The sequence below is a fragment of the Tiliqua scincoides genome, chromosome 10, assembly GCF_035046505.1.
Source record: "Tiliqua scincoides isolate rTilSci1 chromosome 10, rTilSci1.hap2, whole genome shotgun sequence".
Lineage (NCBI taxonomy): Eukaryota > Metazoa > Chordata > Lepidosauria > Squamata > Scincidae > Tiliqua > Tiliqua scincoides.
The window spans coordinates 17,353,832-17,381,650 of record NC_089830.1 but is presented as its reverse complement, the minus strand read 5'-3'; the positions used below and the strand labels follow the sequence as shown (position 1 = coordinate 17,381,650).

Here is a 27,819-nt window from a genome sequence, read left to right as displayed (position 1 = left end):
TTGCACAAAGCAAGGCTGGCCTTTCCTTTGCTGCTGCAGCTGCATCACAGACATGAAACAGCAAGCAGTGGAGGAAGCCCTCATCTCACAGTTCACACAAAGAGGTCAAACAGTTGGCCTCACGGTGAGAGCAGTTGTGTCGGGCCAGTGCGGGCTGCAGCAAATCTCTGGAGGGCCAGAGCTCATTGGAGACTGGGGTCTCCCTGAGGGCCACATTGAGAGGCCTCGAGGGCCGCATGTGGCCCCAGGGCCGGGGTTTGGGCACCCCTGGCCTAGAGCAAGCAGGTTTTAGGCCAAACAAGTCCGCAGTTGATCAGCGTGCGGTATTATCCCATCTAATTTCCAAACAAAGGATTCAAAATAAATCTCAACTTTATGTGGCCTTTTTAGATTTAAAGTCGGCCTTTGACTCCATAGACAGAGACTGTGGGAAAAACTTTGGAAGATGGGATTGGACAAAAGGCTACTAATATTAATTTGTGCCCTTCATTTAAATACTTCATGCCAAATGAAATTATCCCAGAGAGGTGGCCTTTCGACCCCAATTCCAGTCAACAAGGGTGTCAAACAGGGGTGCGTTGTTGCACCCACCTTGTTTAATCTCTTTGTCAACGATCTGGCTCTCTTTTTAGCTAACTTTGATATGTATTGTCCCCAAGTAGGTTCAGTGGATATCCCTTTACTTTTGTGTGCTGATGACATGGCCCTGGTATCACTAACTAAAATAGGACTACGAAGACTGGTTAACACCTGCATAGAATATTTGACCAATAACGCCCTGCAGCTAAATTATGAAAAATCCAAGATTGTGGTATTTGGGCACTCTTGGAAACCACTGTCTTGGTTTTTCAATGGAAAATCAATACAGCTTGTTAAGGAATTCCAGTATCTTGGTCTCCGGTTTCACTACTGGCACTCCTGGTCTTCCCATCATTTTACTATAATTAATTCATCTAAACTAGTTGTTCAGGCTGTTATTATTAATTAATAAATATAATTAATTATTATACTATAATTAATTCAACTAAACTAGTTTTTCAGGCGCGCAGGGATCTGGGCGCGGGGCTGGGACCCGGCAGTTAAGCCGGATCCTAGCCCCCGTCCCCGTGGAGAATGAAGCGGCTTCAAGCCGCTCGGCTCTCCTTGGACTTGCACTACTTCCAGAGGTGGCGCAGATCCAAGGAGACCCATTGGGGCCAGCAGACCTTACCCTGGGAGAATAAAGAGAATAAACCCCTCTGAGTCTGCATGACTTCTGAAGACACAATGACACAGAATGCTTCTGAAAAGTGCTCAGATTTGGGCTATGTTCAGGGGTGAGAACGCTGTAGCAGGGACAGCCATTATGAGCACACCCTTGCAGTTTGAATCTTGTGTGCAAATGGTATCCTTAAAAAGATGCCTTTGATCTTTAAAGTGAATGGGATTTACAGAGGAAGAAGATGCAATCTCTGTATTAGAATGTAACTTTTATACATTAATATAAATTTATTTCATTGAACGAGTGTAGGTGTTGGACTATTGATATGATTTGCTCTCGTGACGTATTATGGGGGGAGTGAGCTGTCATGTTCTGCATTTTCTAATGCAGGGGTCTCCAAACTTTTTTGGCCAGAGGGCCACATCAAATATCTGGCATAGTGTGGAGGGCCGGAAAAGAAATTTCAATATAAAATATCAATAAATAAATTTGAGATGGAATTTAGATGAGTGAATAAATGAATGAATGGGCTCATTCATTCAACCTCTGTGGCCCTCAGAACACCCTCCAGACACAATCAGTTCTGGTCATGTTCAGTTGAGTGGACCAGAGTCTTTCAGGGGGCAAGAGGTTGACCGCAGGCCGGAAAGATGTTTGCTGTGGGCCTCATCTGGCCCCCGGGCCGGGGTTTGGAGACCCCTGATCTAAAGTAAAGTGTTGGAAAAACCTTCATGCACCTCTGCACATAGAACACTTTGCAGCAGTCTAGTCTTGAGGTGATAGAAATATGAATGATGGCTTCCAGATCCTTATTTGATGGAAATGGCTGTCACCTTCTTTACATGTGGAGTTGTTAGGAAATACCCTCTTGTGACCCAAGAGCATCCAAGTTTGCAAGAACCGAGTGGAAAGGAAGAACTGGATACTACTGTCTATGATGGGAATCCTATGCTTACCCTTCTTGCAAGGCGTATGGCCTGTCAGTGCATCATTACTTCTGTCTTAGCATTCTTTTGAATGACACTGTGTCATTCCTAACACTGTGTTAGGTAGTTACTCAAGTACAGTTTTCAAGAGTAAATCAAGCCAAGGTCTTTATAATATGTAATTAAGTTGATACGTTAATTTAAAGAAATTTTTGTTAATTCAACTAATACCATAAACTGGTCACTCTTTTTTACTTTTATACTGTACCTAAGCTGAAATGATTGTGAATAGAAGGCCATAATGCTTGTATGAAGCATTTCTTAATGGCGGATTACTTTGTTCCCTCTGTTAGCATGCCTTTCCCACTAACACTCATAATATTTTCATATTGTAGAGCTGTGCTTTTCCTTTGGAGCTGATTCTCACAATCACCTGTGTTGTGGCAATTGTGTACAAAGTACTGTAGTAACATCTACATAATTCTGTATGCCTTGGCTTTTTGCATGAAATTCCAAATGCTTGAAAAATCCCACTTATATCTATGTGCAGAAACTCTGTGGTTATAGGGTCCTGCACATGGGTTTGGTTTTCAAACACAAGGACCTTTTTATGTAACACCAAAGATCAGGAGAGAGATCTTGGGGTGGTGGTGGACAGGTCGATGAAAGTGTCGACCCAATGTGCGGCGGCAGTGAAGAAGGCCAATTCTATGCTTGGGATCATTAGGAAGGGTATTGAGAACAAAACGGTTAGTATTATAATGCCGTTGTACAAATCGATGGTAAGGCCACACCTGGAGTATTGTGTCCAGTTCTGGTCGCCGCATCTCAAAAAAGACATAGTGGAAATGGAAAAGGTGCAAAAGAGAGCGACTAAGATGATTACGGGGCTGGGGCACCTTCCTTATGAGGAAAGGCTACGGCGTTTGGGCCTCTTCAGCCTAGAAAAGAGACGCTTGAGGGGGGACATGATTGAGACATACAAAATTATGCAGGGGATGGACAGAGTGGATAGGGAGATGCTCTTTACACTCTCACATAATACCAGAACCAGGGGACATCCACTAAAATTGAGTGTTGGGCGGGTTAGGACGGACAAAAGAAAATATTTCTTTACTCAGCGCGTGGTCGGTCTGTGGAACTCCTTGCCACAGGATGTGGTGCTGGCGTCTAGCCTAGACGCCTTTAAAAGGGGATTGGACGAGTTTCTGGAGGAAAAATCCATTATGGGGTACAAGCCATGATGTGTATGCGCAACCTCCTGATTTTAGGAATGGGTTAAGTCAGAATGCCAGATGTAGGGGAGAGCACCAGGATGAGGTCTCTTGTTATCTGGTGTGCTCCCTGGGGCATTTGGTGGGCCGCTGTGAGATACAGGAAGCTGGACTAGATGGGCCTATGGCCTGATCCAGTGGGGCTGTTCTTATGTTCTTATGTTCTTATGACTATGAATAAATATTTTAGATGTTTTATTTTCACAGTGTAAATAAGGTTGTTGTGATGTGCTGGCTTCCTAATAGCGAAATGTGAACATTAGATGCACTAGAATTAGGCTCTTCCTGCTACTCTGAGCTGTGCCTTTCTTGCCTACTTGCATAGTTTTGACACACCCCCCCCCGAACCCGCCATGCCTCCATGGTCATACCCTGCTAAGACTATACCACAGAATAATCAACTTTTCAAGTCCAGCCATAATATGTTATGTGCCACTGAATGGATGTTTTGTGCTGTTAACTTTGAAGGGAAACATACAAATGTAAGTTTGTAAACGCTTTCTAAAATACTTCTAAAATGCTTTCTTTTAATGTGATGTGTTTAAATGGTTATGCTGCTGCTGCTTGATTCCTGGTGCTAGCTTTTCTGTGGGAATTTTTTTTAAACTGACTCTAGGGCTGCAATCCTATATGCACTTACCTGGAAGTAAATCCCATTGAGTGCAACAGGACTTCTGAGTAGACATGCCTAGGATTGCACTGCAGTCTTTCAATACATAGCATTGCTGCTGTAAATTAAAAACATGACTTCACTTGTCACCTGCTAAGCCATAGAAGAAATATATAGACCAGAGTAATCTCACTTTGAGTTATACGTGACTAGCCATGTTTAATGAGAGTCCTCAGGTTTACCTTGTTCAATAACTTGTCACGCAGTTGAACTTGAAGTGAGGTATGGCATCCTAGTTGCACACCTGATGAGCAGAGACAAAACCTGCTAATAGAAGGCAAAGCTTTGTTAGGAAAAGGAAAGATGCAATGGGACAAGGCAAATGACCAATAAAATGACACACCCAAGAAAGTCTGTAGTTTTCCAAAGTGATGAAATGGCATATGGAAATTGTACTCCCAAACAATATAGTTTGAGTTCACGCATGGCTGATATAACTGACAACTAGATACATAGATAAAATGAAACATCTAAGTAGGACTACCTAAATAATTGCATGACTGTACGTGCTTGGCAGTGTTTGACTGCAGTTTGATGAACAATCATGACATGTCCTTAGCTAGAAATGATAAAACTTGTAGACCAGAGTTTTGATTGATAAATTCCAATGTACACAAACCCCTTCCCCCTCTTCCTGCCACCTCGCTCCTTTAATCATTAGACTATGAGAGAATCCATCTTCTCCCCTGTCTCTTTGTCCCCCTTTTCCCATCTACGATGCATTCTCTTGGTGGACATAATTTGTCTCTTTGTCTGCTTCCATCTTCAGGCTTGCATAAGCTGTTTGTCAGTATCTTTCACGTGGCCCTCTCTGTCTCTCTTACTATCTGCTTGTCTGTTGTGCTGCCTCTTCCTTGTGTCTCTCTGCAATCAGTTGTTGTCTCCTCCTTTCAGGCTGAAACCTGTACTGTTTATGGTGAGGCTTACAGCCCAATCCTATCGCTGGGCAAGGCCGGCCTCCTGTGTGCTGTTTTGTGAGTACAGACTTGAGAATCTGTGTCTTGGCTTTGCAGCCTCACATGGAGGATAGGATCTGGCTGGTCCCACTTCCCTGCCAGACCCTCCCCCCCGCTGCTGAATACCTCTCCCCAACTCAAAAGACCGCACCATTGCCCAGAGCTCTTACCTTCCTCTGGATTGCGTCCTTCTGGCCCTGGACCCAGCACCAACTGATGCTGGCCCAGCTCCAGTGCTCTGTCCTCCAAAAGTGCCATAAATGTGCATTATGGCACATTTACCACACTCGACACAAGCTCAGCACTGGAGCTAAGGGCCTTTACGATTGGGCCCTTATACAGTAACTAAACACCTGCTTTGTTAGAGCACACAATAGCTGCAGGGCTTTAATACAGAAGTTGTGTTGTAGTCCCTGTACTGATGTATAAGAGGCATCTTACAGAAATTCACCTGAAATTTGTCCATATTGGTTCAAAACAGTTTTTCTGAAGTTCTTCGGATATGAAGAAAAAAATTAAATTTATTTGGAGAAAGAATATTTATGTGGAAGTAAGAATACTCCTGTTTTCTTTAAGATTTTACTAATTTTTCAAGCCACAACCTGGTGTGATTTTTTGCTGTCTATTTTGCAGTCTGAAACTAAGTGAACTGCCCATGCCATGATGCAAAAATGGCAGCTGCTGTATCCAGCGCAGGCAGCAAGGCTGCTGGAGGTCTCCCTGAGGTAAAGGAACTTTTGCCCCCTTGCCCCAGGGTAAGTTCTAGCAACTGCTGTGGGACTACTCAGTCCTGCACCAGCAAAATTGCTGACACAAGAATATGCAGCCCTATGTCAGTAGACATAGGAGGGGAAGGATAGATCCGGCAAGGGCCTCTGCTGTCAAACCCTCCCCCCCCCCGCGGCGTAGTCCATCTGCCTCTTGCCACCCTCCCCATTTGCCTCTTTCCCACTCCCCACCCCAGAATGCCTTTCTGAGTCCAGGTGGGGAACTTACTGCCACACGCGCCCAGTGCCTCTCTGACCGGCGCAAAAGGCCAGCGCAATATTAATAAAAAAGAATGCAATATTATTATAACATTCCTTATCATATATTTTACTAGATTTTTTTAGTGGATTCATAGAAGCTAGTTATTGAGAATACTTAATTTTTTATCTAGTTCTTTTCTTTGCGGCTATGCGGTTATTTTATGCAATTTACCTGCTAGCGCATTGCCTATTGTAGTTTTAAATTGCATCTATAGGTTAAATTAACACTTTCATACTCCAAGAAGGGCTTTGAAATTATTTTAGATTAAGAGTTAATTTTTAGAACTAATAGGAAAAAACTTGTAGGTGTTACTCTGTCTCAGGGCCTAGGAAGGGGGGGGGTAAAGGGAATAATTTGTACCTGGGTCCAAGGTCAGAAAGGGGACCCAGGAGCCAAAGGAGGGGGCCCAGAAATTTTCTGCAGTCTTCCATTTTCCAATCTCACCCAGACTCACTGTCCACCCAGGATGCTGGAGGCATTATTGTGGGCACATGGCAGCGACTGCTGCCACAAGCGATACACACCACGCCCAGGAATGCATACATTACTTTACAGTGTCACATCTGGGAGCAAACGGACCTGCTATAGTGGCTATTTGGCTTGTGGATCCGCTTACCATGAAGGAGTGTTGAGGAGCTCAGCAACACAACTGCTGCAAAAGTCAGTTTTGGTGTACACAGGACACTTTCCATTCTAGTGTGTGCCTAAATACAATGATAGTAATCTCCTGCAATGATTTTCTGTATTTGAAAGTTTTTAGAGAGACTTAGGAGTGTGTTTGGTTTTCTGTATTTACTGTATCTAGCTACCAGTGCTAGGCAGGCAGGTAGACCTGAGCTCTGCATTGGGTAGACAGGTAGACCTGGGCTCCAAAGTTTATTCCAACTGTTACCACTTTCCCCCTGCCAATTGTGCCCCCATTCTGCCCACCCTCCCACTCTCACCCCTTCCCACTTCAGGAAGGGGCCCAAAAGAAACTTTGTACCCCCAGATAAAATTCCTCTCAGAGGTCCTGCTCTGTCTTACTGTCTCCTTCCCCTTGTCATCGAAAGTGGGGAATTATTTGTTAATTCAAGTATTTGTGCACCACATTTCAACTGACTTGCAATAAGTAAACATCAAAAACTGTCACAGCAGAAGAAAGTAATTTCACAACTCTTATTAAATGAGCCCACAGTCATTCCCAAAAGGTCTGGTCTTGACTAGATGCTGGAAAAACACACATTGAGGCCTAGCCTTGTGAACCTCTTCCATAGTTCCACAGTAGCTGCAATAAGACCCAGTCTCTTCTTGCAATTTGCTGTACCTCTTATGACAGGGCAGTGTCAACAGGGCCTCTGTTTTTGAATGGAAAAAGAGTATGCCATGACTACAGTGGGATCTGAGGGTTGTCAGGTAGGAGTTCAGACTGCCACCAAACTTCTGCCAAAGAAGTGAACCACAAAAAATTCATCCAGATGAGCAAGGGCGTCCCTTAACAGCAAAGGGTCAAAGTCATCCATGCGTTATTGCAAGAATACAGCCCCTTTCAAGTCCTCAGGGTTGCCTGCTGGTCTGAACAACATGTTGTTGTTAAACTGCCTTCTACTTGCCCTTCTCTCACTGATGTCACTGATGAGAGGCAGGTCTGATGTTATATTGTTTTTGTTTTGACCAATATCCTGTCAGAGTTTAGATATTCTCAGAAAAAGGATACATTAATTGAGAGTTCTTAGAGTCTTCAGCAAAATTGTTGGGCAAATGCTTTCTTGGTGAGATTCTGAAAGAACAGTGATTTAAATTAATAAAAGAATGAGGGTAAGTTGAGCAAAATTTATTATGCACAATTAATGCTTAAAATTCTTGCTTTTCAGATGACACCGCAGGCGAGTCTAGAGCAGGCTGATTTGATTGAAATCAAGGCAATTTATCAGACTTAATCACTAACAAAAATGTTGTATCTTACTTATGTAATTGAAAGTAAAATAAACACTGAACCATAGTTCAGTTCCAGAACTGTATGCTTTGCACATTTAAGATCGCAGGTTCAGTCCTGGCATCTCTGATGACAGAAGTGTTGACAGCAAGGGTGGGAAGAAGCCCTGCCCGAAAACAAAAAAGGGTTAAAAATTTCAGGGAACATTGTAAAGCGAACCCAAAATAAGATTAGACTGTCACTCTTACCATCTTGCATTTTATTTTTAAAAAAAATTATATTCAAATTAACTTGTAGCCATTAACCTTTGGCATATATAACCTTAACCTTTGGTATATAACCTTAACCTTATATTCAAATTAACCTTTAAGTAAGCTATTTATGTGGTTTGTCCTTAGTCGATCAATGAATACCTTTCCTTAGCTGGTATACAAACATAGTTTTAACATTATACAAAAACATGGGCATAACCATGAAAAGAATTCACAGGCCAGAACCAACCAAGTGGGCTGAATACGTGATCCTGTAGAAATCTAAGATGGTTCTCCTGCACCCAGGACTAAAGCTCAACATCTGTGATGGCTTTCCTGGACACCAGTATCACACCATGGTGATATTGTACCTAACTTGTGCTATATTTATAATGCCTGACCTCAAAAAATAGATATTCCTACAGCTCTTTCTTTATTTTGAAAAGCAGTCACCAATGTTGAGACTAGAGCGGCAGCACTGGGCAGTACAGGTTTGGGCTGCCCCTCAATGTGTTTGCTTTAGATCATTTCAATCAAGGCAAATCCTGATTTGCTACTGAGTGTACACTCAGCTGGGAGCCATATTCAGTTATTGCTCGCTTGCTGACTTGTGTCTCTTTTTTATATACATGTTTGCAGAAAGAACAAACTTGGTATAACTGAAATATTAAAAATCCAGTTCAGATTTTTGAAAATGGATTAATACTTTTTTTTATTAATCTAGTATTTATCTAGAGTGGCATTTTGAAGCATGTTCATCAGTGATTGACTGTTGTTAATAGTTAACAATGAAAAACTGGATTTGAGTAACAAAGTTTGGTAAAAATTTGTTTGCATTTTTGCATGCTATTAGAACACCTATCTGCAAATACTTGTTAAAATAGCAAATGAATAGCAAATAAACTGGTCAGTTAACCCAGGATGAAATATAAACATAAGTACAAAGTTACTGTTCTGTCGTTATAGATCAGGGGTGTCCAAACTTTTTGGCAGGAGGGCCACATCGTCTCTCTGACACTGTGTTGGGGGCTGGGGGAAAAAGAATTAATTTACATTTCAAATTTGAATAAATTTACATGAATATATTAGAGATGGTACTTATAGGAATGAATGAAGATCTTGCAATAGCTCAAGGCCTATAAAAGGCCTTGCACAAAGCAAGACCAACCTTTCCTTTGCTGCTGCTGCTGCTGCATCACAGATGTGAAACAGCAAGCAGTGGAATGAACTCTCGTCCCACAGCCCACGTGAGAGTTGCCCTTTCACTGAGAGCAATTGCATCGGGCCAGCACGGGCTCCAGCAAGTCTCTGGAGGGCCAGAGGCTCATTGGAGACTGGGGGCTCCCTGTGGGCCGGATTGGGAGTCCCCGAGGGCCACAAGTGGCCCCTGGGCCAGGGTTTGGGCACCCCTGTTATAGATGACATAAATGTAAGCTGTGACATATAAAATACCCTGAAAGAGCAGCAGGGTGGTGCCTTTACAAACTCAGAGCAACTATCCTTGTGCTGGAATCTTTAGAACTATCTAGTGAAGTAGGGTTTATTTTATGGAGGCATTGAGATATATTCATGTGGCCTTGGTCAAAGATTGCTGGACACCCAGCTTTGTTTTGTTTTTTCTATAACTATAGTGAATCTCTTACTTAATTGCAGTAAATTCACATCTCAAACTGAGATGCAAAACAAAGATGCAAACAAAGCCCCTAATATAGCAATAGATCATTTCATGAAGATGAAAGAAAAAAAATGGTACAGCGACTACTCTGTGTGCCTTTTAAAATGGAAAACTGAAAGAAACCACATTTGCAGCCTCAGGGTGGACAGGAAGTTAATGTTCACTGTCCCTTCTTGCTTGTCCCTTCCTGCTTGCTTGTCTGTTAAAGCAAGAAGTATATAGTAATTGCAAGGGGCTATGTGCCTGCTTGCTTGGTTAAAGCAAGAGCCATTTTGCACAACTGTTATAAACAAAGCTAATGGGCCTTTATAAACAAAGGTAACGGGTAACAAAGGGGGACCGTGGGGAACTGCGGATAAGCGGATCCAAGGACTGGATCTGTGGATACCAGTCCTACCTGTATTTTTCTGACCAGATTAGTGTGATGTACAGCCCATCCTATGTGTGTCTACCCAGAATACCCATTATAGTCAATGGGGCTTACTCTCAGGTGAGTGGGTAGGATTGCAGTCAGTCAAGAAAAACATGAAGAAAATTTTTCTTTGCAGAGGTGATTATTTTTTCCCCATCTGTTCTGTTCATTATAATATGAGGATTGATATGAATGTAATGCCTCCTATTTTTCTCAAAAAGTTTAATTGCTAAAATTATGACGTTTACACGAAATATTCCTGATCTTTCATAAACATCCTGTTATTTTTCAGCATAGTCGCCATCATTTTCTATGCACTTGCACAATCTGAATGAGATGCTACATTCCAACCCCATAAAATTCCTTGTTGCAGTTCATCATCCCAAACACTGTTTCAGCTCACTGTTGCCCGCAGAATGGCAAACATGGAGTGCATCCTTCAAGGTGCCAAAAAAATGATAATCGAAAGGTGCCAGATCTCAGCTATAAGGAGAGTGAGGAGGAACAGTTCATCCTAGTCTTGCAGTTGCTTCCTTTGCATACAAACCAGTGTGATGTGCATTTTTTTTTCTGTCAGGTCAAACCCTACAAAGGCAAACTTTCAACTTTTTTAGCGTTTCCACAAATTACTCTGAGTTAATCGTGGCGCCTGTCTCCATTTTTGGAGTGCCGTAGTGCCTTTCTCCATTTTTTTTAGGTCAGAGTAGGATTCTTTTAACTGTGTTTTTACTTTTTTATTGTCTTTTTACTTTTTTGTACCTGTCCTTTTGTAAGCCATCTTTAGTCCACTTGGGAGGAAAGGCAGAGTATAAATGCCATGAATGAATGAATGAAGTCTACAAGCATTACACCATCTTTGTCCCAGAACACTATCGTCAAGACTTTACCCACAATAGGCACTCTTTTGAATTTCTTTTTGCGCGGAGAAGTCTTGTGGTGCTATTCCATCGACTATCTCTTCATGTCAGGGTCATAATGATCCAGGTCTCATCGCCTGTTACAATGTGTGACAGAAAAATCTCCCCCTAATTTTCATAGTATTCCAGAAGCTACTCTGACGCTTGTCAACAATGTCTTGAACCATCTCACCCAGTGGCATAGGTAGAGGGGGTGCAAAGCACAAAATTTTGCTGGGAGCCTCACTGCAGTCTGCAAGCGGCCCTTCTGGAGCCATTCCAGGTGGGGGGAGCAAAGCGGAGGTGTATGCTTTCCACCCCCTCTAGCTGCACAGCTGGTCTCATCCAAAGTCTCACTGTACTGAAGTCAATGGTGTTGTTGCCTTATACATTTTGGAGTCGAGTATGGATCTGAATTGGATGAATTTCTTCAGTGGTGAGGAATTCAATCATTACCCTTTGCTTTATACAAGTATCTGAAACATCCATTGTTTTGAACTACTTGTGTGCCACACACACTACCACTCTGTATGGTGAAACTAACCACATCTATTGATCACCTAGTCAAACTCACAATATTATGCAGTGCCAGATTCGTAATTTTAAAAATAAGAGGCATTTTTTGTTCTAACCGTCATATGTAAGTTATATTACCTGAACATTCAGTTATTTTCCTGCAAATACCTATATAATTATTATATAGTAATTTAAGAAGGGTTTGTATTGCATTATATTTTGAAGGCACGAAACAGCTATTAGGCCATTAGCAGTGTGGGAGGTTAATAGAAAGATAGCTGGAAATCCTGTTTATTTCCCGTAAATTAAAGCTAGGTTCATGATGTATAAAATTGACAGTAGTGCAAACTTGAAGAACTGCCTCTTTTGTTCATACAAGAATATAAAGTATAGAACAGTATTCCCAATCAACTCTGATTGGCAGCAGTTTCGTACTGTTGAAGTATTTTACTTGAACCAAAGTTGTGGACATGCTTCACTCTTGCATTTGCAATAAGAGTATTGGGGCGTAATCCTAACCCACTTTACAACACTGACATAAGAACAATGCAATTCCGAGATAAAAGAACAAGCATTGCCTTACCCTGAGGAGCCCTCCGTGACTGCCCCCCCCCAACTGCAGGATGCAGCACATTCCACACTGGCACAGCTATGCCAGTGCTGGAAAGGTGGTTAGAATTGCGCCCTCTCTATGAATTATCCTAGAATTCTCCTCCCTATGTTCTTGTGCCAGCCTTTCTGAGTGTGCCTCCTGATCTGGTGGCTACTTCCTGAGCAGAGACTCATTCAGATACACCACAGGGAACCACCTCTGTGGGTGGATCATTCTGTTGCATCTTTACATTAGGAGTGAAGGACTGATGCAATCACACTCAATTCAGAGATGTGTTTGAATTACCTTCGCTCAGAGGAGGCTGCCTAGAAGGTCTTAAGACCAGAGCAGTGGATGTAATTCAATTTATCAGATGCATAGTGAGAGTCTTCTCTATGGAGAAGCATTTTGGTCCACAAGAGCTTTTAATTTGTTAAAGTATTTCTCATGGCACACATTTTGAAAATTACTGACATAAATACAGAATTTGCCATATGCTGGGTTAGACCAGTGGTTCATCTACTCTAACACTGCCCACCCTGACTTGCAGTTATTTTCCAGTCTCTCAAGTATAGATACTAGCAGGCTTTTTCAGGCCTGTTACATATAATCTTTTAAACTGGTCGCACCAGGAACCTCCAATGTGCAAAGCCTATGATTTACTATCAAGTCATGGTTCCTCTCTAAACATTTGAGATATACAAGCTTTTCCACCTACAATAAGAACTGTTGCTCTTTGCTGAGGGAACCAGGCTCCCAAATGCTCATGCCCTTAGTGACAATGAAATCATAAAAATGCCTCCTTTAATATTTGTAATATCAGTATGAAGATGTGACTTGTTGGAGGTTGACACTTTTTCATCTTAGGCCTTTCCTTCTAAAAGCACCTCTTAAATAGTTCGTGAAATGTAAACGACTGGCCTGTTGATTCTGTGCCTTTTTTTTGTTTTGTTTTCAAGCCTAGTTTTGTTTCTTAAAATTAAAAAAACAAAGGCTAACCTGAAAGATGGAACAGAATCTCTCGGAGAAAAAAACCACCATCGCCCAGACTGCAGACTTCGATGTAATGGGTGCCTTAGACTGGAAAGACGGCATTGCCACCTTGCCGGGTAGCAACATACAAGTAAGGAAAAAAAACCCAGGGATAGGGTAAACAAAGTTCCTAACTTAGCAACATATTAAGTTACCAAATGTTCTTTTGTCAGAGTAGAGAAAAGGCTAGCTATGAAATGTGTTGCCCTGTGACATGAATTGCAGCTGTGGTGACAAAAGCAAATGAAGATGGTGTCACCAAATGGAAAAAAGTATTTTGTTGAGCTTTCTGGATGCCTGCTGACTTAACTGTTTGTTCTTTCCTGCTGCACAGTTAATCTGGAATTTCTGGATTCCAGAAGATGGCCACTAAAAAGTGGCATACACTTTTTAATGTGTTAGAACAGTCTAGTTTCGTATATTTGCAGCCATACAAGTACACAATGCTACAGAGAGGAATCCCACTAAAAGTAATTTGTGAGACAGAGGAAGACTGTCAAGTGTGTCCATAACCTTGAGCTCTCAGGTGCACTGCAGAGCAATGATTGTGTTAACCTGCGGCAGCAAAGAAACAAAATAAAGCATTATACTATTTTTTCCTTTGTGTCTGTTGGCCCTGCTGGATCCCAGGCCCCTACTAAGGTATAACCTAATTATCCACTGATTTTTCACCCCATGGTTTTATCTCAACGTGATGAGAAGGGCCCTTTAAATTAAAGGAAAAACATCCCTTTACTCAGCCTTGCTTACCATTGTAATGCCAGAAAGTGGCAGCAGGTAGACAGGCAATCAATCAAACTCTCTCCAGGGGCTTAGAACAGCTTAGTTTCTGTTCACTCTGAGGCAAGCGACCTCTTCTTTCCCCCTGGAGCATGCGAAAGAATGCAAAGTAGAAATGATTATCACCTCCGCTTTGCATTTTGTGCTCTTTTGCATGCTCAGGGGGAAGGAGGGGGTTACTTGCCTCAGAGTGAACTGAAACTAAGCTGTTGATGGATTGATTGCCTGCCTGCTGCTGCTCTCCCGTATTACAATGGTAAGCAAGGCTATTAAACCACTGAGTGAAGGGAGGTTGTTTTTTAAATATTAATTTTATTTAACGCAATTTTTGACTTTCATGGGGTTCTGGGAACAGAACCCCTGTGGATATGTTTCCTTATGGATTTCTGCTCTGATATGTAGGAAGATGCTTGGCAGTCAGGAGCAGTTACATTAGAAAGGAGATAGAAACAGTCTGTTAAAGTTTGGGTTGGTGAGGGAAACTGACTTGAAACTTGATACCATGTGTGCACCACCTCATGGGAAGCAAAATTCCACCTATTGGCATGAGAGTAGACTTCAGCTTTGCAGTTTATCTCCATCTAACCTGAAATCCTTCTCATTAAAAACGGTTTCTTGGGGCACCTGTACTTATATTCAAACTTTCTCCTTTGACTTGTGTAGCATAGTGCCTGATCTAAAAATCAGGATTCAAGTCTCTGGTTCAGATTTTGCCTGTGTTAGGAACTCACTTGGTGGCCTTAAGCAAGGAGTTCCCTTTCAGTCTCTGCTCTCCCCCCCACCTACAATATGGGTATTGTAATACTTACCTTATAGGGCTGTTGTGAGGATTGCAAGAGTGTAATACATGTAAAGAACTTTGAATGCTCAAAATTCTATACGAATGTACAGGTATCATTTATTATTAGAGTGTAGTCTGATTTGCACCTGTTAATGTGATCTTCGGATATTTATTTATTAACATATATTCACCACTTTTAAAAATGTCACAGTGCTAGCCAATATTACTTAATAATGATATGAAAAAGGTTAAATCTGAGTCAAAGGTCCCAGTGCAAAAGATTGTATCCTAAAGTTTCTTTCATCCTGAAGAAGAAACTTCTGCAAGGATTCCTTCCAGCTTTGGATAAAACCTGCAGCTCTGGAGGTTAGGTAATAAATATCAGCCCAATACTGAGCTTCCTGGGGTGCCCAGGCTCGAGAACGGCTGCCCCAGATCCTTCACGCCCCGGGCTACCGCGCGGGACGCCTTGGGAGAAGGGGATTTTCATCCCCTTCCCCCAGGTAAGGTAAGCAACCCCGCAATGGAGCTACTCACTTTACCACTGACCAAAAGGTCGGCGGTAAGGTAAAGGCGCTTGTGTAGGGCGCAGAGCCCTCCATGAGCGCCCTGGATCCTGCGGAGCTCCGCTGACCCACCTCCCACCCTCCCCCAGGCGCGCCTCCCTCCTGCCCTCTCTTCGCCCCCCGCTGGCCTCTCCCCTCCCCAAAACGCCTGCTCCCCCTCCCCGCTTACGGTGCTGCGGCTCAGTGGTCCAGGAGACCACTGAGCCACGGAGACTGGGTGACCGCCCCATGCTAGCCCAGTACCAGCTAGCACAGGCGGGAGTCTGGTGGTGAGGCTCGCAAACGTGCCTTATGGCACATTTGTGACAGTGCTCGGCGGCATGAAGGTGTGCCGCCGAGCACAGGATTGGACTCTAAGTTGCATCATCAGTAGAACTGTTTTGTCTTTCCTGTGATCTCCTTACCCTATTTCTTTGTTTTGAAATATGGAACAGTACTTAGTCAAGAGGGTGTGATCTAAAAAAAATGCTTGAAATTCCGTACCCTGAATATTTCGTCACCGCTATGGATTTCTGCCTATATTTAATATTCTCTTATCTTTAATGGCACATATCTGCACCAAGCAGTTACAGATACTGTAACATTTGCATGGGAACCCTTTGTTTTTGTGTTTATAAGGAATATTTCACAAATATACTATATATCCCTTTCTGTTGTGAAAAGACAAAACCTAGTTGTAACAGTAGGTTTGCTGGCTTGCAGTTTTGCTCTCGAAGTAAAAACATTGCTGTGTTCTGGGATTTGTAAGTCTGGACCAAGTTTATTACAAACAAGTAATACTGTAATATTTAGTATTTTTTGAGTATTTAGAAGTGCTTAAGTGCAAACCAAAAGCCCCCTTACTTTTCAGGGATCTTTCATACTTCTGACCTCTGAACATTTGTCTTTTAAAAATATTGTTCTGCTCTCGGTAACTGATGTGACTCCACGTGTTGAGATGTTCATGTATCAGGATATGTTGTGGGCACCATCTAGTTAAAGTGAAACACTTTTGATTTGTCCTGTCCTTTTGAAGTCCTGTTGATTTCAAGAGTTAGGCATGTGGTTGCTTCTCTTAAGTTGAACTCAGAGGAGCAATCCTTTGCTTGTCTGCTAAGAAGTAAGCCCCATTGTGTTCAGTGGGGCTTATTCCCAAGACTGTATAGGATTGCAGACTTAAAAGTATTTCATTTTTACTGGATTGTGCCCTCTTTGTTGAGAGGGGATGAAGCCTAGTGGTTTGGCAAATTGTGACAGGCGTTGGTTAAATATTACTGAGGGACAAGAAGAAACATAAAATGGATAATTTAACGGATATGCCTGCTAATAACACCATGTACAGGCATAACCTAATTATCCATGGATTTTTTTACCTGTGGTTTTATCTCAACGTGATGAGAAGGGCCCTTTAAAATAAAGGAAAAATTGTTTAACAATAGCCACGTTAATGCAAGAGAGGGCAGCTGGCTGACAATTCATCAATCACTCTCTCCAGACACTTCGAACAGCTTCACTCCCAGGCAAGTGACCCCTCCCTTCCACCTGAGCACGTGAAAGAATTCAAGTCATTATCACCTCCTCCATTCTTTTCCTGCGCTGGACTCCTAGGGAAGGGGGGGGGTCGCTGCCTTGGAATGAAGCCTTTCTAAGTGCCTGGAGAGAGACTGATTGCCTCTGTGTGCCTTACAAAAGGTCAGCAAGGCTGTTTTTAAATCACTGAGCAAAAGGACATTGTTTTTTAAATGAATTTGCTTTAATGCGATTTATTCCATCCACGTGATTTCTTGGAACAGAACCCATGCGAATAACCCATGTGAATAAGATTCAACCTGTAGGTTACTCATAATCAAAGAATGCTTCATATCTTGATTTGTGCATAGGCACTATCATTCTTAGATTGCCACTGGATGTACTCCTCGAGAGGATGCTGTTGTAGAGATTAAGGAATGTACCAGGAAAGCCACTTTGGCTTGGACTGCTAAAGCCTTCCTTCAGGATACCAGATGTTTGCAATCATGGTTTCCTCTTTCAGGATTTTGATTTCAAGCATTTGGCACTACACAGGTGTGTTTGCTGCCACTCAGAGTCCTACAAGTCTCTACAACTAAAAGGTCTCTAAGCACATATGTAGTAATATCACTTTTGTCTCAGTTCCATAGGTCTGATTCATATTAGACCAATGGCAGCTTCTTGTGTGAACGCTGAAATATTATTATTGTTATTGTTATTGTTATTATTATTATTATTATTATTATTATTATCAATAACAACCGTAGTTACGTCAGTAGGTACGAATTATGTCAGTACGCTTTTTAAATCTCTGCCCATGTACTGGCAGTAGGTCAGCCACAGTAGTTGACACTGTGTTTAATGCAGTGCTCCTTGTCGATATTAGCATTTTAGCTTTGTTTTGTTGTTGAATGTTACACACAGCCATTCTTCCTTCTGAAACATGTTGGCAGCTCTTTGGTTGCATGTTTACTTCGCTTTTTTCCCCCTCTGCAGTTTCGCTTAAGTGAATTTGGAACATTGGAAATCATTTCCGAAGTTGAAGCAAGAGATGCCAAAACCCTCTCTGGCTCCTCAGTAAATGCCAGTTCAGCCACCCTCCACTCGTCTACCCTTTCTGCTTCCAACGCCATAACTGCCTGTGATCCCAAAGGTGAGCCTTGGACTGAGGGACAGAATGTGTGATAGAGAAAGAGTATGATGCTGAGTTAGGGGGGAAAAACCCTACACTCCTGGTATTATTATCAGCATTCTGTAAAGACAGTTGTTACCTCCAATCTTAACAGCTTTTCTCTGTTCCGCACATTATATGTATATTAAGACAGCCTGTTCAAGGGATGCATTTGTTTGGACAAGATAATCATCTGCCTATCCACTCACAGAATCAGCATGCAAAATGCCTATATTTTACTTTTATGTGGATCACCACGAGTACTGTTTTTTTTTTTCTACAGTAAGGTAACTAACATGGCAGTTGTATGCATATACAAGGGAGCTCTACTGAATTCAGGAGAGCTTACTCCTGAATAAGTGTGCATGTTCCCAGGAGTAAGCCCTGTTGAGCAGGGTAGGACTTACTTCTGAGTAAATATGCATAGGATTGCACTGTAACTAATTCTGTTTGTAAACTATGTTACATGCTCATCTTATCATTGCTCAAGGAGCTCAAGATGTTCATAGTCTTGTAGTCCTAAAAGAGGTTCTAGCCTCTTGGCAACCCTATGAAGTAGTGAGTCTAATTCTGTCCTTGGCTAGCAAAGAGCATGCAGTGCCGCTGATGCAGCCTTTGCTGCATGCTGCGGGTCTTCTAGGGAGCAGACAACCTGGGAGAGGTAAATAAAGACATTTTTTCCTTAACTTCCTGTAGACCACCTGATCCCCAATGAATCTCTTCAGACCTATGTTAGCTCTTTGGCTGGCATAAGTCTGCAGAGCCTCTGGGAGTGTGTCCAGGCCTCTGAGGTTATTGGGAATTGAAGAGAAGGGGTTGCTAACTGGAGCCTTGAAGGATTTCTCCACAATTAGAATATCACAGAGCCTTTGGACATGTGTAACTTTGGCCTGAATGACATGGCACAGTCTTTAAATATTGGGTGATTAATGCCCCTGCAGGTCATGAAGTTAGGAATTCGTTAAAAGTGCTGAGAGAACCTAGACATAAAATTTACTTTCATTTGTATTCCTCACAGCCAATCATCTCTTTTCCAGAGTCTAAAGGCAGCAACGTTCCCAGATCTGAGTTGCAAACCTGTGAAAAGACCAGGTGCTTTGGGCCAATGGACAGCTTTGAGAATTCCCATCAGGAGCATAAAGACAGGTGACATCTCTGCTCATCTTTATTATGGTTTCTGTAAACTTCAGGTGTGTGTTTCACTGCACTTCAAATGTGAATGAACACATGAAGATGTCATATTAGCATCTTATATTATAAGCCATCAGGAGCACAAGGGGCATCTGGAAAGATCTATATTTATCTTTTTATATTAAAAGAGCAAATATTAGTACAGATGGTGTAGCTCACACTCTCTGTGGAAGGAACACTTTTTCTCTTTTTGGGGGGGGGGGGGTCTGAATTTCCGGTTATTCAAGTATTTCAGTTGTTTAAACTAGATGTTCCCAAATTCTCCGGGAGACTTTGGGACTTTGTAAGTCTGTGGAGAAGGGAGCAGTGACAGCACTTCCACAATTGTACCACCGCTGCACAAAAAGGGTTTTTTTCCCACTTACCAGAGGTCGCTTCGAGCCTCCCCCCACCTCAAATGTGAAACTGGAAGTGGATTGCAATCACATTTTGGAGCAGTTCTGAGGCATGGAGGGGCCACAGGCTCCCCATATCTTCTGGAGGGCCAGAGCAACCCCTGGTAAGTAAAAAACCCTTTTTGCACAGCAGTGGCATGATTGCAGGAATGCCATTGCTGCAGTTGCAACGTGCCCCTTAAGACTAGTGAATGGGGTGTCACGACTCCCTGGTTTGGGAACTGCTGGTTTAAACATGATACACAAGCCCACACACGTTTTGTTGTAGAAACAGTTAGACCTATCCTTGGACAAATTTGGTGTGCTGAATCCAAAAATGTCATTGGTTTTGCCTGATTGGCTCCAGTTTGGGTGGCACGGCATAGTCACTTTATATGCTGATTCAGGTAGCTTTCTCATGAGAATGATATGGTGTCAGCTTTCTCACTAGGAAGCTGCTTGAAACCACATATAAACCACGCTATGTCGTACCCCCAAAACTAGAGCCAATCAGGCGATGCCATTTTTGGATTCAGCACCACAAAAGTATCCTAAATTCATCCTTGGTGACTTTAAAAAAGTTTTTTTTTTGGGGGGGGGGGGGGTTGGCCTACGTTTAGAATAACATAGACCTAGCCCCCCTCAAAAAAAACACTTGTTTAAAGTCACCAGGAATGTTTGAATGAATTTAGGCTGAAAAAAGTTTCATTAACTTCAGCAACTTCTGACTTCACCTATTTGTATTGCCACCTCAGATATTTGCCACAATGAGGCTAAGAGGCAAAGAAGGAAGGCCCATAGCCAGGGAGACAGGCCAGGGACAGACTGCACTTGCTCCCAGTGTGGAAGGGATTGTCACTCCCGAATCGGCCTTTTCAGCCACACTAGACGCTGTTCCAGAACCACCTTTCAGAGCGCGATACCATAGTCTTTCGAGACTGAAGGTTGCCAACTATTTCATAGTCCAAATTTTGATTTATAGTGAATGTTGAAACATTGAGGTAATCCATAAAAATGGATAGGGAAAAATAGCAAACTGAAGGAATTCAGTATAGAAATGAAGGCTTTTCACTCAAATGGGGAGGATGTCTTCCTGTTCACTTCACAAGACCCTTTTCCTGACATCTGGTCTTGGCAGAAGAATGAGTAATCTTTCAGTTTCTTTGTGAAAACACAAAAGAAAACCAGCTATCAAATAGGATGTGACAGGAAAGAAATTGGACTTGTAGGTTGTACATCTGAAGTGTAAGAAGGGCATGTTGTATTACAAGAAATGTAATAGAGTTTTTTTAAGGGGAACTGAAAAAGCAGACCTGACTCTTTCAGTAGCTTATGTATGTTGAATGGAAATGCAAATGTTCTTTAAACTTTGCAATGCATATTTTTGTATTTCCAGTTTGAAATATGCTCCCTCCAGTTCATGGGAAGTTTTAGGCACAGCTTCAAGGAAACTTGCATTTCTGTGAGGTTGACCTGGGCATCAAGTACATTCTTGTATATGATTTTGGTGTCTATTAATTGCTAATTAGTGAGTCTATTAAACCAGCTATTTTGAGATGAACTGCCACAGGGATCACCTGAGGGGCACTTGTGCTTCCATTGTGTGTGCCAATCCAGCTCATAAGGTCAGGTAAAGAGTTTCTTCCTGCCATCCTACCTGCTGTTGGCATCCTTCAGTCTCGGAAGACTATGGTGTCACGCTCTGAATGGTGGTTCTGGAACAGAGTGTCCTCTCCAGTGCGTGAAGCCTGGGTAAAGTAGGTATGGAGGATAGGCTGTTTACCCATGCAGCAAATCCCCCCTCTCCACGTCGCTGAAATGGTCCAATGGAAAGGCAGAGGCCAATACGGTTGGTTCCAGCGGCATCGCAGGAGTTGCCAGAACGTGACTGTGTTCAGCCATGAACTGCCTCAGGGACTCCGTCTCCGGATTTTGCCTCGAGGTTGACTTCTGAAGCCTTTTCCACAACTGGATGTAGCCACAAGGCAGTGGAGGTTTGGGATCAGAGTTTTCCTTCTTTCAGATGAGCTGCCTTCCCAGGCTGCCGAGTCCCATCTACCCGGTGGCTGTTTAGTCGCCTCTTACGACAAGTACAGCCAAACTGAGGGCCTGTTCTTATCCCCCAGCCCTCAGGGGTACATCCTACCTATTAAAAAACAATTAAGATTTTTCATATGTATGCCTGCAGGTATTTAAAGTATTCATTCCCCACCTTTCTGTTCTTCAGGATTCTCAGTGTGGCTTCACAAGAAAAATAAATTCCAATTAAAGTGTAGTAGAACAGCAATATCATTGAAGGAGCAGTACCAAAAGCAGCCCATCAAAACCATACAGAGAATAAGTCAACTCATTATCCCAAATGCCCATTTAAATGATAAGATCTTAACCTACCATCTAACTCTATTAATGAGAGAGTAGGGAAAGTCTCCTTGTGAAAGAAGTTCCAGGAATTGGGCTTCGCTACAGGAAAACCCAGTGTTGCTTAGCCAGTGTAGATTGTATGGAGGGGTGGATGCAGACTGCGGCCTCAGAAGAAGAGGCTTATGACATCCATATAACTGAAAGCATTCCTTAAGATTTTGTTTGGCCATCTGTACCAGGGCTTATACCATCTCTACCAGGGCTCTCCAAACCTCAGCCCTCTGGCCCAATCCAGGGTTTGGAAAAAGCCTCCCCCCCCCTGCAGCGCCACAACAGAATGGTAAGCGCCACTCGGGACAGGGAAGGCTTTTTTGGGACACAGTTGTTTCCAGGTTGAAGAGCACAGATCTATCCCACACTACCCATCATAGGCTCAGAGGTAAACTTCTTACAACCTCACATGTATGCTTCACTTTGTACTTTGGGAGCCAGGGAACTTGTGTAGTTAGAGTGTTGGAGACAAATATTTAAATCTTCCCTTAACCTTGAGTTCATCAGGTGATCTTGGGCCAGTCTCTCTGTCTCACAGAATTGTTGCAGGAATAGAATGGATTATGCTGTGTGGGCAATCCTGTGCCCCTTGTGGGAATAAATCTAAAACAGGTATCCCACTTTTTGATTGTCCACTTTTTGGTTATCTGCACTTTCAGTGCTTTCTTTTCATTCTTGCAACACGTGCCTTGCTCTTTCAACTTATTTTCCTCAATTGACTCAGTGGATTCAACCAACCTTGGTTGACTTAAGCTATCCAATGTGATGCAAGTCCATTTTGGGCAGAGGGGAGAAAAAACAGGCGGCGTCATGCCACATCTGCCACCTCACCGAAATCCCTTCCTGAGGAGCAAGGATGGAAGCCATGTTGGTGGCTGTGTTGCTAATAGATCTGTCCAGCCCCATTGCACTTGCTGGTGGAAAAGGCAGCCAGAGTGAGGGGCTGCCTTTCCAAGAGCTCAAGTACTGCCATAACCGACAGATTCAGTATCCTTTTTTCCTCTGCAGCAAAGTGCCTTGTCAGTGTTCCCAATCCCTATGCTTCACTCCAGGCACATCATGGAGAGGTGATTGTGCTGGAATTTGCAAGGCAGCAAAGCACTTCTGGCCAGCAAAATCTTGAGCCCTTGCCCCAGATTTTCAGTTCAACACCTCAGTAGGTGCTCCTCCCAGCGGGAAGGGGTTGCGTCTGGGAAGTTGGCTATGAGCAGTTACTCCCCTACCCTAACTCATGGGGGGGGGGAGCAGAAACTAAACTACTGCTTTTTTTAATAAAAGGGACTGGAGGGCCAACTATACTATAGAGTTTGTTAGTTACTCTGTTTTACATTTGTTAGCTAAACATAGACTGGGTTCTGTTTTTCTACGATTTCTGGCTTTTTCTGCTTTTTGACAGTGCTCCAGTTCCTAACCTGTTGAATTAGCAGGGAAGACCTGTAACAATAATTTATTTTAAGCTGTGTCTCTTGGTAGAGCCTCTAAGGACATCCCAGCTGACTGTGGAAACCGGACAGGTAGCAGCCAGGTTTATGAAACTGACAGATCCTCCAAGCGGCTCCGAAGGAAGAGAAAGCTGCTTTTGGATTCTGATGATGAGGAAGAAAATGCAGATGAGGAGGAGGTAATGGAGCACACTTTGTTTAGATAAAATTTTACCCAAGAGGCTACATTTTCTCTCTGCAGATAATTGCTACTAACCATGTACATTTTGTCCTTGTGAAATTTTTCATTCAGAAATGTTCCCACATAGAAAGTTTAGAGAAGTGATTTGGAGAGTAACTACTAAATGAATAGTTAGGTATTTTAAGTTGCTTGTCCATTAGAGTCTGCTGTTGTTCTAGTGATATTAGGAAGGGTTGCTTAATGTAAAGCAAGTCCATTAAAAATATGGTGGTCTCCTTGCCTTTATAGAAATGTAATCAGTGAGGAAGCTAACAATAATGTCAGTATATTTTCATTTACAATGTTTAAACATATCTGTGTCTAGGAAAAGAATAAATTGAATTTGAAAAACCGCAGAAATGCTAAACCAGTTAAGCAAGGTAAGCCGAGAATCTGCTTTTTTACTACTGAATGTTGAACAGCTGTGTAAGTTTTGTAACCAAGAAAGTTGGGACAAGAGAACATAAAATATATCCCAAATAATAAAGTTAATTGTTATGAATAACATCCTAACAATTTTGCATTTGTCATTTGCAGCCTGTCAAATGTATTATTAAAGTGCCCTTTCCTCTGGCTTTAGCAGACTAGGGCATCTCTTAGGAATGGCTAAATATGATAAATGCAATTAAAATAAACGGTGGCAAGTTGCTTTTACAAACTGTGAGGATAAGACTGGAAATTTTTTTTTGGCATTTAGGCATAATCTTAAATTAGATCATTATATCTTCAAATTCTGTTGTTTTTTTTTTCCTTTCTAATTATTCTTTGATTTCCTATACTGAAACCAGAATCCTGAGCCTTTTATTCTCCATGAGAGAATGATGGCTTTGCCATTTTGTTTCTTTTGGATTTGCTCTTAAGCTGCTAGTATTTGCCCTCTTGTCCAGTTCTCCAAATATTTTGAAAGAGTCACAGAGCTTGTTGTTTTGTCTTGGGCAGCCAGGTTCTGTTGTATCAGTGCACCAGTTTCAGTTATTGAGAAGCATAAAAACACGTGTGCATTCAAAAGGCAGAGACAAATCTACGCATCCAAAATTATTCTTGGGTTTTATTAGGTTGTCTTAATTTTTTTTTTTTGGTAGCATTAATTCAGTAACTTGCTTGCACATATCCACAGACAAGTCCTTCATAATAACTCGACAAAGAACAGTTCTATGTTTGAATTAGCACAAAGAGAAGGACTTGTGTGTGGATGTACATGTGAACTGTTGAACATATGTTACCATCTTCCCTTAATTCTTGAGGAGCTAAACCAAGAAGGAAAAGCATCTACTTCTAAATCAGAACCAGAAAACACAGCATACATGCGGCAAGTAGAAATGGTGATTGTGTGTGAATACGAGAGAGACCCCCCCCTGCTCAACATCATGCCCTCAAGAAACATAAAATTTTTCCATTCTGTGTTTGATTACTCAGTTATTCCTGGAAAGAAGTATGTGTGGAACTGGATTTCATACTTGGAAGAAGAACGGATGCCAGCTGCTCCACTGAAACTATTCAAAGAGGTTGGCAGCTTAGCTTCTTGGGTATTTCCTTTTGTTTTGGATGCAGCATTAAAGAATGTTGAAGTACTTTGTGCCATCCTGGCACCAGAGTTTGAGACGAATAAGAAAAGACATGAGAGCCAGTGTAATAGCACACGCTACAATGTTGAGAGTAGAACCTGGGGCACCTTCCTTATGAGGAAAGGCTACGGCATTTGGGCCTCTTCAGCCTAGAAAAGAGACGCTTGAGGGGGGACATGATTGAGACATACAAAATTATGCAGGGAATGGACAGAGTAGATAGGGAGATGCTCTTTACACTCTCACATAATACCAGAACCAGGGGACATCCACTAAAATTGAGTGTTGGGCGGGTTAGGACAGACAAAAGAAAATATTTCTTTACTCAGCGTGTGGTCGGTCTGTGGAACTCCTTGCCACAGGATGTGGTGCTGGCGTCTAGCCTAGACGCCTTTAAAAGGGGTTTGGACAAGTTTCTGGAGGAAAAATCCATTATGGGGTACAAGCCATGATGTGTATGCGCAACCTCCTGATTTTAGAAATGGGTTATGTCAGAATGCCAGATGTAGGGGAGGGCACCAGGATGAGGTCTCTTGTTATCTGGTGTGCTCCCTGGGGCATTTGGTGGGCCGCTGCGAGATACAGGAAGCTGGACTAGATGGGCCTATGGCCTGATCCAGTGGGGCTGTTCTTATGTTCTTATGTTCTTATGTCACTATTCCAAAACTGGCCTAGAGATCCTGCACCTGGAATAGCTCAGCTGCATGAAGGAGCAAGAGAGGTTAGGCTTCTTGTGCTATGGGGCTGCTACACCACAGCAGGTAGGGCTGTGCGTTTTACCATAGTACTAAAGAAACTTCAGGTGATGGGTTTAGCAAATCTGAAACTTGAGCAGTGGTCATTTGAAGGTTTCACATGTGTGCATCTTTGATGGTATTTTTACATTGGTGAGCCAATGTCAGGGATTGCTTTTTTCAGTTATGTGCTTGCATGAGAGCCTGATTGCCAGAAATTTTCATTGCATGGTGACATAGCAAGATAGCCTTTTCATCTTCTCATGAATAAAAAGAAAAATGCCAGGACAGATTTTTAATCATGCCCCACATCTGCCTGTAGTTGTCTCTGGAAGAATGTAGCAGAACCCTTTGCTGCTTTAACTTGTACAGGCATGCTCCCTTATCCACAGGGGTTCCATTCTAGAATAACCCTCTCCCCTGTGGATAACTGAAATCATGGATATGGGCGAATGCCTGTCCCCTCAGTCGCAGGCCCCCCCCGAAGGTGAGGGAAGCTTCAAGTGAATACAGAGGGGTCCCCATATCCACAGATCCCAAATCTGTGGATTCATTTATCTGCGAATCAGATCCGTGCCCACCCAGCACGCACACCCCCTGTGCGCACCACCTCCTGGGGGGCTTCCCTGGGCGCCCCTATATTCACTCTGCAGCAGAATTAGGTGAATCCACTCCTTTCCTCACTCACTACAGAGTGAACTAGAAGCAGAGCTGTTACATCAAGGCATTGCTTCCAAAAACAGTCTGGTGCTGCTGCAAGAGATGAATAGTTGTGACAGTAGATACTGTCCTTGCAAGAGCAAGGTAGAATGAATCTCCAGCATCTATATTGGCCATCGAGGATGGAGCCAGTATTGACAAAGCAAGCTCGATTATGCATGTTCCTTTGTCAAGAGGATAATGTGTGAACCAACCCCAAGAGGCAGTTTAATCCTTGTATTTCTTTTTGTCCTCAACCCTTGTTTTAATTTGTGTCCAAGTATATGAAATTGCTCGGCACTGCTAGTATTGTATCTTCTCCAGTGACTGTGTAAAGATAGTTTTAGCCTGGCTAATTAGTGTAGTGCTGAAATTAATTGGGTCCTTGACTTTTAGCATGTTGTAGATTATTTTATTATAAAAAGTAATCATTACAAGTGAGAGTACAAGTAGCAACAAAATGTCATCCTAAAAATGTGCAGGAAGCCAGTCTTAGAGAGTGTGATTATGGTACCCATCCTGTCTGATTCTGAATTCCCTCTAATTACCACTGACATCATGGCGGGAACAGGGAATGGCAACCATCAGTACTATGAAGGCTTTCAAGTGAAATGGTTGTATCGGTTTGTCACTGTCAATGGTATGCTTTGCTCAGTTCCACCTGTTAGAGGAGGTTCTATAAAGGCAGGTCTGTTTCAGGAATGTTTTTTCTGCCATACCTGGAGATGCTGAGATTGGACCTTGGATCTTCTGCATGCAAAGGCATTGCTGTTCCGCTTGAGCTATGGCCTCTCTCTAAAGAGCTTAGAGTTGGGCTATGTTAAGGAGTTTGTTTAATGTGCAAATTCAAAGCAAGTTTCCCTGTCAGATGCTTTAAAAAGTCAAAACACTAAAGTTCTGATCCATTGTTTATAACAGAGTTCTCCAAACTTTTTGACCAGAGGGCCACATCAAATATCTGCTATGGTGTTGAGGACCAGAAAAAAAAATTTAAATATAAAATTTAAATAAATAAATTAGAGGTGGAACTTAGATGAGTGAATAAATGAAT

At 42.5% G+C, this 27,819-nt stretch overlaps 1 protein-coding gene across 4 annotated transcripts in view; it reads left to right on the top strand.

Moving 5' to 3' along the window:
- The window catches only part of LOC136661365 (lethal(3)malignant brain tumor-like protein 4), a 74,275-nt gene that overhangs the window by 9,186 nt on the left and 37,270 nt on the right, over positions 1-27,819 (top strand). For 3 of the 4 annotated variants that reach the window (XM_066638558.1, XM_066638557.1, XM_066638559.1), the window contains exons 2-7: positions 13,273-13,436; positions 17,957-18,113; positions 19,169-19,277; positions 23,582-23,729; positions 24,096-24,150; positions 25,187-25,275. In XM_066638558.1, the coding sequence (XP_066494655.1) occupies positions 13,320-13,436; positions 17,957-18,113; positions 19,169-19,277; positions 23,582-23,729; positions 24,096-24,150; positions 25,187-25,275 (675 nt within the window). In that variant the 5' untranslated portion in view covers positions 13,273-13,319. The remainder of the gene's footprint in view (positions 1-13,272; positions 13,437-17,956; positions 18,114-19,168; positions 19,278-23,581; positions 23,730-24,095; positions 24,151-25,186; positions 25,276-27,819) is intronic. The other variant, XM_066638560.1, reaches the window with a different exon arrangement.